Source organism: Pipistrellus kuhlii, unplaced genomic scaffold, assembly GCF_014108245.1.
Source record: "Pipistrellus kuhlii isolate mPipKuh1 unplaced genomic scaffold, mPipKuh1.p scaffold_m20_p_1, whole genome shotgun sequence".
Taxonomy (NCBI): domain Eukaryota; kingdom Metazoa; phylum Chordata; class Mammalia; order Chiroptera; family Vespertilionidae; genus Pipistrellus; species Pipistrellus kuhlii.
The window spans coordinates 71,610,316-71,628,606 of NW_023425404.1; the positions used below are offsets into that span (position 1 = coordinate 71,610,316).

Sequence of the window (18,291 nt, forward strand, 5' to 3'; positions counted from 1 at the left end):
GTTATCTGTGCATAAGGTATAACTTTAGAAACTTATAAAAATTATTCCAAGGTATTGAGAAGAAACATAGGTTAAATAATATTATTGAAACTGGACATACATGTTTATGATAAATGAATTCTGGCAACATCAATGACAAGAAGAGGGGGAAATTTTAACTTAATAAGGCTTAGAGGAAATTCAAGATACTAGATCATTACTTTTTTGGTTGGGCAGATGGGGTCCCTAAGGATAATCTGAAAATCATTTACAAATATACAAATATACATACAACTTCATATAGAACTTCCAACTTTCATTTATCTCTATCTCTACACATCTATATGTATATGTCTCCCTTTTGAAGTAGCTGTTGATTTTTTGGTTTTTAGTTGATGGTAGTGCTGGTAATGTCCTCAACGAAGAGTGCTGGCACTTTTATTTCTTTTATTTGCTGATGGATAAGGTGGTCTCCTCTTCTTCCTGCTCTCAGAGCCTGAGGGGAAGAGCATCAGCAGTAGGGAGTTTGGGCCCAGGGAGTACTTACTGTCACTCTGAAACATAATCATATTATAAATGGCAGAGTTCAAACATTTTGCTCATGTACAAATAAGCCATCTTTTCTTTAGTATTCTATGAATATTTTTTTGTTTGTTTAGAACAGAATGTATAAATACAAAGTTTATTTTAGGTTTTAATGTAGTCCTTAAATCAATTTAAGAATTGCTTATAAGTAGGCTCTACTTCACAAAAGCAGACAAAAGATTAATCTTCAATCTGTGTTGTTGTCTTCAGGTCCTTAGCTTCATCTATTTTTGTCAGCATCTCTGTAACCTCTATAATCCTTTGACTGTATTTTATTGCCATTGCCCTCAAAACCAATTACTACTTATTACACAGTGCTATCATTCTGAAAGTCTTCTGAACTATGGTGTCTGCTTAATGATGTGATGTGGGAGTCATGGAAACCCTTTGTTATTGAGATTATGGCCAAGAAGATTACTCCAGTGGGGTAACAGTGTGTGCTAGAGTAAAAAAGGTGGGGAGGGGACAGAAAAACAACAGAATGTGGAGTAGGAACACAGAGAATACGTTGTGCTCAGTGCTGGGTTAGAACAGTCAGGTGTCAGGGCAGTATGGAGCAGAATGCCAAAAGGCATTGGTGTCCACATATTCCCATTCCCCTCTGCTAGGCTTTGGAGCCCATTGGGTTGCTTTCTGTCATCTTGGGCTTTCCTCCCCATAGGCTTATTTTTTTCTTTAGTTTATTGATGAGCTCATGCATTAATATCAATTTCAGAAAATTGTCTAATCCTCTCGTTGCTTTGGGTGAATAGAGATATTCCTAACATGAATAGATTAGTAATATTAAATTAGATAACAAATGCGTTTCTTTGTGATCATTTGAGTGACATGTCTAAAGGAAAATCATATATATCATCCACTAAAACTACCTTCAAAAATAGTCTCCCAAATTATTAGCCAATTATAAAAATGCATCCCTGCTCCATTGTTGACCAAATGGCATATTTTAATGGGCTTGTGTAATTTTTAGAACTTTCACTAGCTAACACAAAATTAAAACATGACATAAAATTTGAAATGCCATGTAAAAGTTTAGTTTTTGTTCTTTAGAAATAGAAAAACCAGAACTCTGGCAACACCAGGTCTGCCTGCCACCAAAGCTGTAGATAGCTGAATGTGTGTGAGCGAAAGGGATTTAAGATTCATAAAGTCTTTGCCTGCACTGCCATGCTCCAGGCCTCTTCACTTATCGCCGTCCCCTGCCTTAACCCTGGGAGCCCTTGAGTTTGCAACAGCTTTTCCAGAGCTCCATCATAGTCACTTATTGGACTAAAACAAAAGTTGTGAGTTCAGTCCACCTTCTGGAAGAATATTCAATTACAATAATATAAAGAGAACAGAGCACTGAACTTGAACCATTGCACTACATAAGCGGTAGGGAAACAGGTGAAAAGAGAGGTATTTTTTTGTTTGTTTTTGGGTTTTTTTGTTTGTTTGTTTTTGCACAGGTGACTTAAATGGTGTTAGGTAGATTGCTTGTATTATAGATAGAGAGGGAAATGTGTCATTCTTTAATCTTAAGAGGTTAACCTGGATCTCAGTTAGGTTTATACTTGGTCATATTTTAAGGCTCCTCTCACTTTATTACATAACTAGAGGCTCAATGCACAAAACTTATGCAAGAGTAGGCTGCAGCCCTGGCGGCAGCCTGGATCCTGTGGCTGCAGCCCCAGCTTTGTTTGAAAGGTCATCCAGAAGGATATCTAGTCTAATTAGTATATCATGCTTTTATTATTATAGATTTTCAAAACAATTGGTCATTTATAGCATTGAATGGAGGCCAGCTAAGATATTGGGATATAAGTGGCATAACAAGTCTTTTCCTTGTAAATTAGGGATGTTTCTGCCTGAGTTACCACCTGAGATATGAAGAGACAAAGGTTTGTCACTTAAGACTGCTGAGACTGAGAATGATAGCAGTAACTTGTCCAGTTCAGATAAATATAGTAGTTAGCTAATTCAGAATATTTTAATAGAGAAAACATGAAATAATTTGGGACATTAAACTAGAACATAATGGCATTATTTAAATTACATAGATATTTAATAAGATTGAGTGTCTACCCTGGATACAATGTTTGCACCAGGAACAATATCAGGTATACACTAGTGTGACCTGGAATATTATTATCCATATTCTACTAATAAACTCACTTTGACTTATTCCTCTGGTCTCCCTTCCTTGTTTCTAATTCTACTATTTTATAATGGGAAGCCAGCATGCTAGACTCAAAGATTTAAAATGTCTTCAGAGTTCAATAAAATGGATACCTAGAAGTGATTTTAATAGTATCTGGATACTATAAATATTGCCCAATTACCTATCACCAGTGTATGATTTTGAGTTTATTTCTTGTCAGACACAAATCAGAGCAATTCAGAGTAGGTGGAATTCTCTCGTCAGATGCTCAGAGGCAACTTCAGTGGTGCCAGGTTCTGCCCTCAGCAATGTGAGCAAACTTCAAACAGAAATGCACATGAATAGTTAAAGAAAAATGCTGGATCTCACCTGTTGCCTCTTCTGTGAAGTAATATGTCTATAATGTTTATAAATTTTAATAACCCAGACAGGGATTTATGTCTTTCAATATTAAATTTATATTATCACAAAATTTGACTTTTCTGGGCAATGTGTTTCATCCTCTAGTAATTTAGGGAATCTATCCATTAATTAGTGTATATCAATTGATAAGATAATAAAAGTATTCTCTTATCAACTAATAACAGCACATTTATAAAGTTACATGGAAATCTTCATCTTTAATAGGATGTTTTCTTTATCTGACTGAGGTCTTGATTGGTAATGAGTGCTGGAAGAACATTAATATTTTTATTGGTTGATTCTGTGAATTGTGTTTGTATTTTTCTTTTTCCTCAGAGATGATAACTGAAATAATTTTTTAAATGCATCCTTTTGGTGGCTTATAATCCCATCAGAATAATAGTTAAATGGACAAAGCCAATCTTGAGAATAGATATGATAAATATCTGAGAATAGATATCTACAAGCCCACTCTTTACATTGCTTATAGCTGAAAAGATCAAGTACCACCTGTAAATTGCATGTTTCAGAAATAAGGAATGTATGTTAATCCATGGTCAATTGAGGGGGAAAATCCTACCAAGCAAATGACTTTTACTCATTGCACTTGAGTTCATGGCCTATAAGTCCAGAGGTAGAATTTATGTTATTTGTGGACATTGTCTGGAATGTATTTTACCAAGATCCATGGGATTTTTAAGAAGATTTTTGTACCCTTTTTGGGAAAGGGGAAGTAAATAAAAGTAGTTTCTATCTAATGAGAAAATCATATGTTCTAAACAATACTTTGTTACTTCTTTGATTTCAGCTTACAAGCATTGAGAAAGGAGAAATCCCGAGATGCTGCACGCTCCCGCCGGGGAAAAGAAAATTTTGAGTTCTATGAATTGGCCAAGTTATTGCCTCTTCCTGCAGCCATCACGAGCCAGCTGGACAAGGCATCCATCATCCGACTTACAATTAGCTATCTGAAAATGAGGGACTTTGCTAACCAGGGGGACCCTCCATGGAACTTGCGAATGGAAGGCCCACCCCCAAACACATCCGTGAAAGGTAAGTTGGAAGCCTCTGGTCATTGTGGCTTATGGTGTTCTGTAGCTGTCTTTAAGATGAAATGTTTACCATCATCCTTTCTTCTTTTTCTGCATATCAAATCCTTTAAAGGGATACAAATGTGGAAATCTGAACTCTGCATGAGAAAGACACCATGTGAAGGTGAAATGAACCTCTTCTATTTCTATTTTCTTTTCAAAAAAGTTGTCAGCCTAAAGTATTCGTTCACTTTATATAAGGTTTTGGAGAAATGGGAATGAAATGACTTACATTAAAGTGCTTCCTGGGTTTAATTTAAGTTATGTTAATACATGCAAATTTTTATTGATGGGTAGAGTATGAGAATATTGCTAAAGGGTAGAGCTAATTTTTTCTGTCTTTTGTCACCAAAACAAAGAAGGAAACAGAGTCTAACTGTAGCAGGCATTTTTAGCAATGATTTTATTGATTAATAAAAAAATGAAGCCATGCATTAATGTTTCAAGTCTCCAAACATATTGCCTAGAAGTTGCAAATATAAACATGTACTTGTCCTCAGTTAAATGTAAATCATTACTTTAAAATTTTAGGCCTTCTTCACTCTAGAAATTAAGAGAGGTATTTCTTGTGTGCTCCTGTGATTCCTAAAAAAATGTATATATTTCTAGCATTTTAGTATGTATGCGTATGTTTTCAGTGTACATGTGGTGTTGGTCATTGATTTTTCCAACTTTAAGGGTGTGTCATTCAAAACATAGGACTTTAGGGATCTCCAGGTTTCTTGTGCCTAACCTAGTTTCTAGCCCCTTGCCGAGTGTGGGATAAAATGGACATTGGCAGAATTTCAGGCAACCTTTGCTCAGGGAGGAGTGAGTTCTTTATTAGTGGTGACACCTCGACAGCTACTTTGGAGAAAGCCCGTATTCTTGGCTGTTGTAGGAAAGGGGTAGTGGGGAGCTGTAACCCTTAGAGGACTTACATTAAAATGAGAGGTCAAAGCAGTGCTCTTTACAGTCCTGTGCTCAGAGGTGTGATCATCTTTGTGCATGTGCATGTGTCAGTCCGTTCCTCTCTGCCATCGGCACTTAGGGTTTGTGTTTCGTATGTTTAGGAGGGAAGGAAAATTAGAGTTTAAGTTACAACATGTTGTTTTCCTCTAGAGCAGGGATTGGCACACATGTTCTGTAAAGGCCCCATAGTACATATTTTTCTGTAGATTCTGGGGATTATATCAACTCTGCCATTGCAGCATGCATTCAGCCATAGACAACAGGGTGTGACTGTGTGCTATGAAACTGTGCCTACAAAGCAGGCAGCTGCCACCAGATGGGCTCACAGCTATAGTTCCCAGACTCTGGCTCTAGGCTGACTGACATTCAAAGCTTGAGAAGGACATATGACACAGTAGCTTGCAAGGGCGAGATGTGAGTTTAAGACAGCAGAGAACAAACAAGCCAAGGCACATCTATGCTGTCCTTTCACAGCCCTCTGACCTAAGAATGTAGATGTCAACTTGGCCACACAACAGTCCATGTTCCAGAGGCTAAAGTAGTAGGGAATTTTCCCAAGCTAAAGACAGGAATATAATCCCGATAAGTATTTATTATATACAGAAGAGCTTATTCAGAAGGCTGTCTTCATGTTTATTCCAAATCATGCAAGATGGAAGGATAAGTGCAAAAGCTTATAAATCACACAATGTACAAAATGTTATTATTAAATTTTAAATATGTTGCTTGAGGGACTGGACTTATATTAAGTTATTGTATTTAGGATAATCATCTTTTCCTTTATTTCCATTTTTTCTTTCAAGTAGTTTGTAGTTTATAGGTTTTTTTGTGGTAGGAGTAGCTACCAAAGTAGAAAAATCTAATGGTTCCCTTGTCTGCCCATTCTTCTATTTTGTGATAGCCCTGCTTACTCTTGGAATCATGCCTTTTAGAGATACAGAATTAGAGAGCACAAAGAACTATGCCTTCATTTTAGAAAGGGTTTACAGTTAAGTGTTCACAGATTTAAAACTAGAATTCCACTTTATTTATTTATTTATTTATCTACCTACCTATCTATCTATCTATCTATCTATCTATTTATTTATTTATTTTGCTTTTCTGTCTTAAGTGCTCTTTATGACATCACATTCATTTCCAAAGATACTTAATTTGGATCACCATCTTCAAAAATTCCAGGTGAGAATTCTCTCGGTTTCAGAGTGTGACTAATTCATTTGGGCTTTGTGGCCTTCAATCAACTCAACACTCTCACTACTTATTATGATAAAGATGGGAAAGGGAAAAAAAAAAAGGAAAAAAAAAAAGCAGACATGGTCTCTGCTCTCACGGGTTGCAGTCTGGAAGGACATGACGATGTCAGTGAGAGAAACAGGGAGGCTGGGATGGGTGTTTAGGGGCCTGGAAGAAGATCACAGATTTTATTATTGTAAACTTTCCATCGGATTTCGGCAGAGAACCCAAGTTGTAACATGTTGTTCCCACTATTAGTAAACCGGTGAGAGGCTAAAACTGTAGTTGTAAGCATAGTGACTCCCTAGTATTTACCCTGATTCTCAGAAGTTGGGAGGAAGGCAAAATGCAAGAGGCACTCTCTGTAAACTGGTTCTGCTACACAGAATATGTACACTTTATTGCTTTACTCCAGTTCTTTAATGCAAACCTGCTACTCATACTGATCAAACATTCATGGAACAACATCAAAGAAACTCCTTTTAATTTATTAAGGTCTTCTATGCTGTGCCCTTGAAGAAGTTTATATGGATACACAAGCTTATATAAATAGCCTGTAGCATCCTGGGAAGTGCAGTTCATACTCCAACAATAAAGCAATACACATCATACTTTGTGCTTCTCCAAGCAGTCTCTTGAGTAAACCTAAAGGCATTTGGAAGTTTAGATGAGAAGGACTTACACAATGTAGGCACCATTAAAAAAAAATTATGAGTTATTCGTGTTAATAATTAAACGGCAGAGCTTAAATGTAAATTTGTCACACCCACTATATAGAACTTTAATCATTTTAATTTACTGCTTCAGAAAGGTCCTTCACTCTGCCCTGCATTCATCTCATCTTTTCTTAAACGTCCATAAAAGTTGATGAGTTTGTTTGGTGGTGCCCATTGTGTGCAGATTATTTACAAGTTATGCCTGCAGAAAGAACACCCCGGTGACAGTGTGTAATATGTCCCGAGTCAATTACTTCGTGGAAATGATATGTTAAGCAATTGGAAGGTAACAGATAGTTTTTTCCATTATTTTAGAAATATCTGTATTGCTATAATACAGATCAAATCTACAAAGAATATAATGCATTATTCAAGAAATGACCAGGCGTTCTCAGCAGTGTTTCCACTAAATAACTGATGATTGTAACCTTTAAAGAAATCTCATTGTGGTGACTGTTGGTAAATCACTTCCCCATTCATAGTAATCTCTATTTAGAGGCTATCTGGAAGCCATTATATCTTTTATTAATCTTAAAAGCAATAGCTGCTGATTTGACATTTGCTAAAACTAGATAAATTTTTCGTCTTTCTAATATCACAGACTTCAGTCAATTTTGGGAGTCTATCGGCTGCCACTCTTTATCAACCCAGGAACATTTACCACTCTAGGCATGCGATTTATTTTAATTTAAACATCGAAGCTTTTGAACAATTTGCCTATGTGTGTGGCAGGCAACAATGCTAACATACAGTCTGTAAAATACAAGACATTTTTAGTTTTTGGAAGGAAACAGTTGAAAAATATGCAAGATAGGTGGTGCTTAAAATCACCTAAGCGCTTTAGGAAAGAGCATTACTATTTCCGTGGGATTTCTCTTCCCTATTTTCAGGCATGCGTTTTGAATTAACGGGTAGATTTTCGTGTAGTTTTTATGTAAGCAACACATGATCTCTCCTTAGCCAAAGACTAGACTGTTACTTAAGCAATGGTTTTTAACGGATTCCTTAAAAATATTCATGTATAATAGAGTGAGTATAAGACATCTTTCAGAATAACACTAAATTACTGTAATGGTTGTCCCAAACTTAGGTAGCATTTAAAAAAAAAATGCCTCGGCTCTGCTTCCATCGAAGGTAGAGATTCCAAGACTAGCCACGTTGGAGATCTTCTTGGTCTCAGCAACCTCCAAGGTCTTCCCGCTTCTGTTATGGGTTTTTACTGTGTGTATTTATGTCTGCCAGGTGACATTCGTGTTTGAGAGCAAGTGTCATATTCCTTATTATCTCAGAGAGAAGGCTGGTCTGGGTGGGTGGTAGGAAGAGATTAACCAAAGAACTTGTATGCATATATGCTAACCCATGCACACAGACAATAGTGTGGTAAAGGCCTGGGGTGGGGGAAGGGGCAGGATAGAAGGTGTCAGTGCAGGGGAAGGGTGCATATGTAATACTTGCAACAATAAAGAGTTGTTTGTTTGTTTTTTAAGAAAGAAAGTGTGAAATGAAGGTCTTAGACTCAGGACATGGCATGTATGCCAGCTTGTGCGATTCTTTATTTGTTGTTGTTATGCAGACAAATGGTAGAACTCCCATGAACCCTTGGCTCCCTGTAGGGCGAGGAGGGTAGGGCAGGAGGTGGAGACTTGCTTCTTGCTTGCTTCCTATTCTTACGCTGTCATTCTCAGCACACATACACGCAGGGCCTGACTCTCTGCTCTCGTCTCCAGTTCCGTTTGCCTCCATCCAAAGTCAGTGGTAGCTCCAAATGGGAATGAAAGAATCCAAAAATCTGAGCTGCCAGCAATCCTTTCTGTTTGTTTGGGAGGCCAGTGCCGGGTGTTACCATCTATGGAAATCTGATGTAATACAACTGCCTTTTTTTTTTAGGTTTCCTTACAAGGAAGGTTTCTTTAGATCTTTCTAGTGAAGTTATGACTTCTGGAAGAAGTTCATTTAAGAACGTACCATTTACTTTTACTGTACATTATGTTTGAACAAGCAGTGCTCACAGCACCACACTTCTTCCGTAGGATCATCATTTCTGACAAGGGCCGGAAGGGCTTTTCTGACAACTGTGGTTCTTAAGGGTGGCAGAGTAAGTGTCTGAGACTAATTCTGTGAAGTTTCTCCTTTTATCAACAAAACCTTTGATATCTACAAAGGGATACTATAGTCCACCTTCAGCATGAAGAATTCTAGAAAGCATTGCTGGCTTCTTGCTACATGCCACTGACAGTTTGATGGGTCCCCATGGCGGTCAGTGCATTGGGCACTATTGAGCATCCAGGATTATCTTGACTCCAAGCACTGACTCAAGGAAAGGACACCTATGAGAATGATGGCTGAGAGCATGTGACTCCCCAGCCAGGGCAGCAAGCAGTTTCCACATCTTAGTAGCATGCCACAGAGCTTTTACTCCTCTTATAGCTAAGTTCTTCTGTGGCTTGGCAACTCTAAACTGGGAAGACCTGGATGGTTCTACTTCTTACAACAGTCTGGCTGAGCTTGACTCCTTGCTGAGAGTTTAGCTCAGGTCTGCCCCATGTCAAGGAGCAGCCAGATATTTGGGAAAAGCACTTTCCATGATGATGGCAGAGGTCTAAGAGTAGGGTGCAAAACAAAAATAAACAAACAAACAAAAACCAAAAAAACCACAGATAAAAAGGAGGAATATATTAAACTTTAATGCTGTAAGCATTGAATGATATTTGGTTTGAAAATCCCCCTCCACCTTTTTCCCCTTAGCCTTTCCCTCTTTCCCCTCTTCCTTTCCCTCCTCTCCCTCCCCTCCCTCTCCTCCACCTCTTTCCCATCCCCTTCCCTCTTAGTCTCCTCCCCTTCACCTTCCATCATTCCTCCTTCTCCTCCTCCTCCTTCTCCTCCTCCTCCTTCTTCTCTTTCTCTCTCTCTCTCTCTCTCTCTCTCTCTCTCTCTCTCTCTCTCTCTCTCTCTCTCTCTCTCTCTCTCTCTCTCTCTCTCTCCCCTCTCTCTCTCTCTCTCTCTCTCCTCTCTCTCTCTCTCTCTCTCTCTCTCTCTCTCTCTCTCTCTCTCTCTCTCTCTCTCTCTCTTCCTATAAAATGGAAAATTTTACACAAGTAGAATTTGTTATACTTGGATTCAAATGAATTCCAAGAATGCACTGCCCTTTGTGACCCTCTCTGGTGTGGCTGTCAGGGGAACGTTGGCATGACTGTAATTACCATGGTGGAGCACACCCCCGATGTTCACCCTCTTCCAGTGCCTTTCCATGTTGGACACAGTGCTATTCTTGCACAATTACACCCAGGCCTCTGGTGACCTGCTCTGAAGAGGATCATACTCTTCCCTTGGAGGGCATCTGCTCAGTCCTCACTGAGTCTTCTCAGTGTCCCACGCACAAAACAACATGCTTTGTTGCCACCTGTAACCCTCTGCTGTTTTCTGTGAGCATGTCTCATAAGCTCTGTGTACTGTTAGTGTCAGCTCCTATCTGTGGGGCTCAGTGAATGCCATCACTCACAACCATGACCTTCGGGTTGCCCTTCTGTGGGTGCAGAGAAGTTAGTGACTTTTTGTGATGTCCCTCTGATGTTCAGATACTTTCATATATGAATTGATCCTTCCAAAACACCCATAACATTTCTTATGAAAATTTTTGTGGAAATAGGACAAGAGGTGCCTGTGTATACTTTTGCATCCTATATCAGGATTTATCAATTTGTTCTTTTCTCCCCTGTCATCATCTTTTCTACTGGCAAGAGTGAACACCTCACCAAACATTTATGCCTTAGTCCATGCCATCATCAGCCCTTTTCCTTCTCTCAGGTTTGCTGAACTCCTGTTCATCATTTAAAAACCAACTCAGATATAATATTCTCATGTAGATCTTTTCTTCTTCCCAAAAATATTAGTCATTTTTTTCTATAGATTAATAATAAATCTTATATTGCTTTATTATGAGTTCATAATTATTTTCATATACCCATTTCTATACTTAGATTAGGAGCTATTGGAGGGAACCACCTGAGTCATATTATACATGTTTATATTTCCATGTGCGGTACCCAAGGAAAGAAGTATTTAATCATGTTTTTAAGTTTAATTGTATAAGAATGGATTGTATCTTGGGGTTGCATTAGCAGAGCTGAGGCTGATGAGAGCTAAGGATTGGTCTAAGTCACAGGCTAGGAAGAAGAAAGGAGTAAAAATAAAATGAAGACAAATGGTGGGAATAGTGTGAAACCATCCTATATAATAAAGAGATAATATCAAATTAACTCTCATGCCCTCAGAAGATGGCTGCCTTTGACCAGGCCAGCAGGGGGTTAGTGAGTGCTGACTAAATGTCTGAACAGTAGGCTCATGGGTTGACCAGGCTGGCAGAGTGGTGGAAGGCTGAGGGGCAACCAGGCCAGCAGGATGGACAGTTGGGGTGACCAGGCTAGCAGGGTGGGGGCGGGGGGAGGGGGAAGTTGGCGGCGACCAGGCTGATCGCCCCTAACTGCCCCCTCCACCAGCCAGATCACCCCTCACTGCCTCTGCGTGCTGGCCTGATCTCCCCTAACTGCCCCTCCATGCTGGCCTGGTCACCCCCAACTGCCCACCCCGCTCCCCTAGTTGCCCCTCACTGACAGCCTAATCACCCCTAATTGCCCCCCTGCCAGCCTGCTCACCCCCAACATTCCCCTCCGTGCTAGTCTGGTCACCCCCAACTGCCTAACCTACTGGCCTGGTTGCCCCTCAGCCCCGCCCCTCCCGCCCCTACTCCCCGCCAGCCTGGTTACCCCACGCAGCCTGCTGTTCAGTCATTTGGTCAGTTTCCTCCTTTAGATTTTCTGTTTTGTCAGTGATTCTGGTCTCTAATTCAGAACCCCAATTCCTCAGAAAGGAAAGGATTTTACACTTCCTGTCTCAGATTAGCCTCTCTTATGACTATTGGACTTCCTGATGCTATTGATTAATAATTTCAAAAGCCACATGCTATAACTCAAGCAAGTCAAACTCAATGCCATGGGCCGCATGCGGACCCACAATTAATATTTTTTGTGGCCCAGGCAATATACCAATATTATGTAAAAAAATTTAATAAAATTCATAACTTAATTTTTCCAATGTCCTCTTATAAATAATTATTAATATTGAACTACAACGTTTGCTAATGACTACTATAATCATGTTGCAATTATTTCCCTTACGTGCCTTATGCTCAGGCGCACCATTTCTCTCCACTAATAGTAGCACCGAACATTTTAGCAGCCAATCGTTATGTCATTAGTCTTGTACTGACTTATTTGGTGTGCACAACAGGAAATATTTTGCTTTCGGAGAACAAGAAAAATAGGTTTATTTGCATTATGCTTATTAACTTGTGCAGTTATTCAGTGTCTGGTAAGTTAATGTTCAAGAAAAAATATTAATTTTTATTAAAATATTGTATCATTTTTTGTTAATGATTACTCATTTATAATATTTCAGCCCTTAGTATTCAGCATGTCTCTATTGCAATAAACCTATGTTCCTATGAAAATGGAAGCTTTTATATTTGTAGTCCACATAAACTTAAACCTTGTTTATTTGGCCCTTGTTAGCCTTTGCGTTTGACATGCTTGCTCTAACTCTACCTAATCTGTACTAATTTGTTTTCCTTCTCTTTTACTTACTAGCCCTCTATCCTGTCTTCCTTGTGCTAAGTCAAAAATATGTGATAAAGTTGCTTCTTTTAAAAGCTTTTATCTGTTGATTACCAAAATTTCTATATATGCAATCATTATAAAAGAGAGGAAACAATACATCACACAATGAAATTTTAAATTAAAAAGTCAAATACCAAATATATGATACAGACACAATTTAAATTTAGAAATTCATATATTGCTTTTACTCTCAACGGATTTTAAGGAACATGCTTACATTCTGTTTCACATCCAACTTATTTTAAGACATCTACCAGTTCTTGATCATGTAATATGTTAGTCCTGGCCTCCTGTGGTATTGCATTATACTATATTTAACTCACTTACTTAGGACTTTCATGGGCATGTGCTCTGTACTTCAGGGCTAGAATTCTTAAACGTGCTTCAGTTAGTCCCAGCACCTCTGGCAAAGCACAACATATAGTTTTAGCACTCTGCAGATAAGAATATTTCATGGGCACAGCAAAGAGGGAGTCACCTCTGGCTGCTTTATATGATTGAAATTGCTCTATGGCTTTAATTTTCAGAAACAGCTTTCTAGATACTGTGCATAAGTCTTAGCTGTGCCTTAATAAACATGTGGCGACCTCCACCTGTAAAACTGATGTGGCTTTGAATACTGATTGACTGCTACAACTTTTCACATCCTCTCTGGTCCATAATATGTCTGTGACTGTCAGAGCCTGGGCAAGGAAAGAAGGTCGACAGAATTTTCAGTTTAAAGATCTTACAGGTCATCTTGCTATTATGCTGAGAAAAATGGTATAGAGAAAAGTTTAGTGACACAAAGTCAGTAACAGACTTGGGACTGAAATTAGGGCTTTTGGAATCCCAGTTCAGCACATTTCACTCCATAACAAAGGGAGATTTCCATGTTCAGCATATGTCCTCAGCTGTTCATCAGTATCCTCTTTTCCCATTTACATGTTATGTCAACGTATGTGCTTATACATGGCTCCTGTGTCAGACCAAACCATTTTAGATCAAATGTTGCCATTGTATACAAACTAAGAAGACATTTTTATGCTATTCAAAAGCAAAGGTCTTATAATGCAACAAAGAATCATTTTTTAAATGCTTTTTTTTCCCCTACTCTTCACCTAAGGATATTTTTTTTCATTGATTTTTTTGAGAGTGGAAGGAGTCAGGGGGAGAGAGAAAAAAACATTGATGTGAGAGGGACACATCAGTTGATTGCCTCCCACACACACTTGGTCAGGGAGCTTGAAACCGAGGCACATGCCCTTGACCAGAGCCAAACCCAGAACCTTCAGTCCATGAGCTAATGCTTTAGCCACTGAGCCACTAGAGCAATAATATATTTTTTAAAGGCCTACATACTAACATTAGGGTAAGGTGGGTGAAAAATATTTTAGAAAGTTTGCAGCTATTCCATAAATACAAAATTCTTCCAAAATAACAAGGCTATTTTGGAAAAAAGCACTACTTTCCTTTAATGACAGAACCAGAAGGAAAACAAACATCTGTCCAACAGAAACATGTTCTGTCTCAGTTTCCTGCATTTCCAATTGGTCAGTGTTGAGTCCTCATAGGACAATGTGGTGATTGTGTTGATTAAGAAATGTGATTGAAATAGAACATTTTCAAAAGAAGACAGAAGGAAGGCCAAAAGGCACATGAACACATGCTCAAAGTCACTAATTGTCTGAGAGATGCAAATCAAAACAACAATGCGGTACCATCTCACACCTGTCAGAATGGCCAACATCAACAAATCAACAAACGACAAGTGTTGGCGAGGTTGCGGAGAAAAAGGAACCCTCGTGCACTGCTGGTGGGAATGCAGACTGGTGCAACCACTGTGGAGAACAGTGTGGAGTTTCCTCAAAAAACTGAAAATGGAACTCCCATTTGACCCAGTAATCCCACTTCTAGGAATATATCCCAAGAAACTAGAAATACCAATCAGAAAGGATATATGCACCCCTATGTTCATAGCAGCACAATCTACAATAGCCAGAATTTGGAAACAGCCTAAGTGTACGTCAGCATGATTGGATCCAAAAACTAAGGTACATCTACACAATGGAATACTATGCTGCCATAAAAAAGAAGGAATTCTCATCATTTGCAGCAACCTGGATGGAATTGGAGAACATCATGCTGAGTGAAATAAGCCAATCAATGAAAGAGAAACACCACATGACCTCACTCATTTGTGGATAATAAAGAGAATTATAAACTGATGAAACAAAAGATAGATATAGAGACAGTAAAGCAACAAGCAGATTGTCAAATTACAGCGGGGAGGGGAGGAGGATCTGGGGGAGATAATAGATCAACTGAAGGACTTGTATACATGCATATAAGTACAACCAATGGACACAAAACTCTGGGGAGGGAGGGGATGTGTTAGAGGGAGGGAGGGGGGCAAAAAAAATCAATAAAATATATTTTTAAAAAAAGAAATGTGATTGACTGACAATTACAATATCAATTAGGATAGGGGAGAAAGAAAATTGATTCAACTGTCTGTGTAAAGTTTTCTTAAACACTTTATAAGTTACCTAGTTCTATCAATAATCAGGTAAGCACAGGTGCACCCTGGTGTTCTAGCTCCTGTCTTCAATAAAAGTCTGTTCTTCTGACCCTGGTCAAAGACTGCCTAGAAGAGAAGTTAGTGAACCAAGACGAAGACTGCATGCAGAACTGTAGAACAGGTGTCAGCGAGCTTTTCCTGTGAAGAACCGGATAGTAGATAATTTAGCCTGTGTGGGCCAATTAGTCTCTGCTGCAACTACTCAGTCTATTGTTATTGCTTAAAAGCAGCCATGGACACTTCATAACTGTGTGAATATGGCTGTATTTCAATAAAACTTTTTTAGATGCTTAAATCTAGTTATGATATGTCACAGAATATTCTCACGAGTTAGTTTTAACTGTTTAAAAATGTTTAAAAATCTTAGCTTATGGGTTGTACAGAAACAATGGTAGTTCGGCCAGTCCCTGGGAAGAGCATTAGAACTGGAAAGGACTTGAGTACAGTTTTATAGCCCATTGTGTTGAGAAACACCCTACTATAATATAACAGGTTAAATCTTGTGTTTGTTTTAAAGGTATAGCAATAACAATGTATGGCTGATCAAGTATTTACTTTACCATCTTCAGAGCTGTGTGTTCATATAATCTATTTACTATAATGGCCAGCACAACTAAATTGAATATTTTACAAGGTTTCCATGGATGTACATTATTTTCCACATTGTCTATTTGCTAAAAATGAAATGTAAAGTCATGTTTAGTTATTGGCACTGTCTGACTTATTGTTTTGCCTGCTGTCTCAAGTTAATGTAGCAAGTGACCCAAACTAAGGCAATTTAGATAGTCTTCTTTGGCTTCAGGATCTTAAGAAAGAAAAATATGACCAAAGCTTTGTCTACACAGAACTATTGTTTGGTCATTTTGAATTTACAAATAAAATAATTGGTTCAATTATAATTATTTTCATTTATTTTTTTTACATGATTTGCTACTTATCTTTCTTATTAACATAGTTGAAGGCACTTTATGGCTGTAATCATCACAAAATAATCATTAGAAGAAAGAGAGATTTGTATATCAAGAACCTAATGTTATTAACAGCATAAGAAATGAGTATATTGGCAAAGCTGAACTAATCATTTGTAGGTAGAAATAAACATATCTCTGAAGTCATTTTTACATAACATAAAGATATATAGCACCATTTAATTTTCACAGTGTACTAAATTACACTTGTTACTAAAGGAACAAAACCCAGTCACTAAGACATCACTATTGTGGCCTTCTGCCATTGTCCATTGAGATCTGTCAATCACTAGGTGTTGAGTGAGCGCTGGATGAATACGACTATAGTAAGAGATTGCGGGGAGGAGAGGGACACCCTAAAATTCATGAATTCATAGTTATAATTACCCACAGCACTACAGACTTTTTTTTTTCAGAAATGGTTTGTAATTAAAACCCATCATTCATATATAATTTTACAGTTTGGAAAATAAGGCTGTGTTGAATATCAGCACTCATAATGAAAACAGACTGTGTACACAGTTTGGGTTTTATATAAATACTTTAAAATATTGGCTTTCTTCTATAAAAATAAATGAATAGTATCCAGGTTTTCACGAGAATCCGAGCATAAGAGCAAGCTTGCCCTCATTTCTTATTTTGAAAAGATATGTGAGGAATACATAGCAAAATGCAGTGCATTCCAGAGTTCTGAGGACAAGAGGGAGGCGGCAGGCGGATGCAGGTCAGCCTCGCTTTGGGCACACTCAGGGACTTCTGTAAAGCGGCGCAGCAATGTTTGCTTAGCAGGCACCTGACCTCATATAGGTCTCATCGCATCTCCTGTGGATACTGAGCTCCTACAGTTGCAGAAAAATCTGTATCATGTTGTTGGGTCTATGCTATTTTGTGAGTTATACCTGGTAGGTAATCAGTTTGAACCTTCTTGTTGTGAATTACTACAAGTTTTGCTGTATGAACATCTGCTTTTGGAAAAGTTAAATAGTAACTTTACTGAGATAAGAGAAGGTGACTCTTGCAGGGAGTTCTAACAACTCATAATAAAGGTGTGGCTCGTGTTAAGAAGACCAGTGAAGGCAGAAGAATGTATGGGTGAGATGAGTCCTCAGAATGCCTTAGCAAGGTGTTGCAAAGTGGGACACTCCGGAGATCAAGTCTTTGTGTGTACAAGTCACATCTCTTTGGGCTTGGTTTTCTTTCTGGGGGAGAAAAGGAACTTTGGGGCTTGAGTGAGCCTTTTACTGAAGGAAGCCCAGATGCTATTGGGAGGCTTAGGTTCACATTGGAACAACCAAAGACATGTTAGAATCCCCTGTTTATGGTTTTTAGCACATTAGAATTAAGTCTTTTTTTTTTTCCTGGAAAGATTGTATTGACAAAATGATGTTAATCAGAAGGAAAAGATGTTCAACATGAAGTATTTATTTTGAAATACATTTTGGGATTCTGACATGTAAAAATTCATATCAGGTGACAGAGGAAATTTAGAGTGTTTCTTAAATGACACAGGGAATTTGGGAATTGTAAGGCAAGTTAATGTTATTTTAATGCTTACTGTAATGAGATATAAAAGTTGATTACACATTATTAATGTGTGAATATTTCATTGAGATGATAAGAAGACAAAAGCACTCTTAAAATAGGCGGTATTCCTAATAAAAGACTGATTAATTGAAACAGTGGGTATAGTTGATATTTCCCTCCTCAGAATTTTGGCTTTATGGCTATAATCTTAGAGCAGGTTTTAAGATAACAATTGTTTTTGCCATTAGAGAAGAGGAATGGGTCATATTATTGTTTCACTTTATTTACCTATTTATCATCTAGATAATTGAATGCTTATTATGTTGCAAAAGTCTATACCAGTCTCTAGGGGGATTGCAAAAAGAAAAAAACAACTGAACCCTCTAGGAGTTTACATTCTCAGAAAATAAAACAGTAGATGTTCATGTTGACAGAGGTCTAAGCAAAGTAATGATCACCGACAATGCTCA

General features: G+C 38.2%; 1 protein-coding gene across 5 annotated transcripts in view; it reads left to right on the forward strand.

Moving 5' to 3' along the window:
- The window catches only part of NPAS3 (neuronal PAS domain protein 3), an 865,816-nt gene that overhangs the window by 266,775 nt on the left and 580,750 nt on the right, over positions 1 to 18,291 (forward strand). For 4 of the 5 annotated variants that reach the window (XM_036451409.2, XM_045585289.1, XM_045585291.1 and 1 more), the window contains one exon: positions 3,915 to 4,159. In XM_036451409.2, the coding sequence (XP_036307302.1) occupies positions 3,915 to 4,159 (245 nt within the window). Of the gene's footprint in view, positions 1 to 3,914; positions 4,160 to 4,270; positions 4,322 to 18,291 lie in introns of all 5 variants that reach the window. The other variant, XM_045585294.1, reaches the window with a different exon arrangement.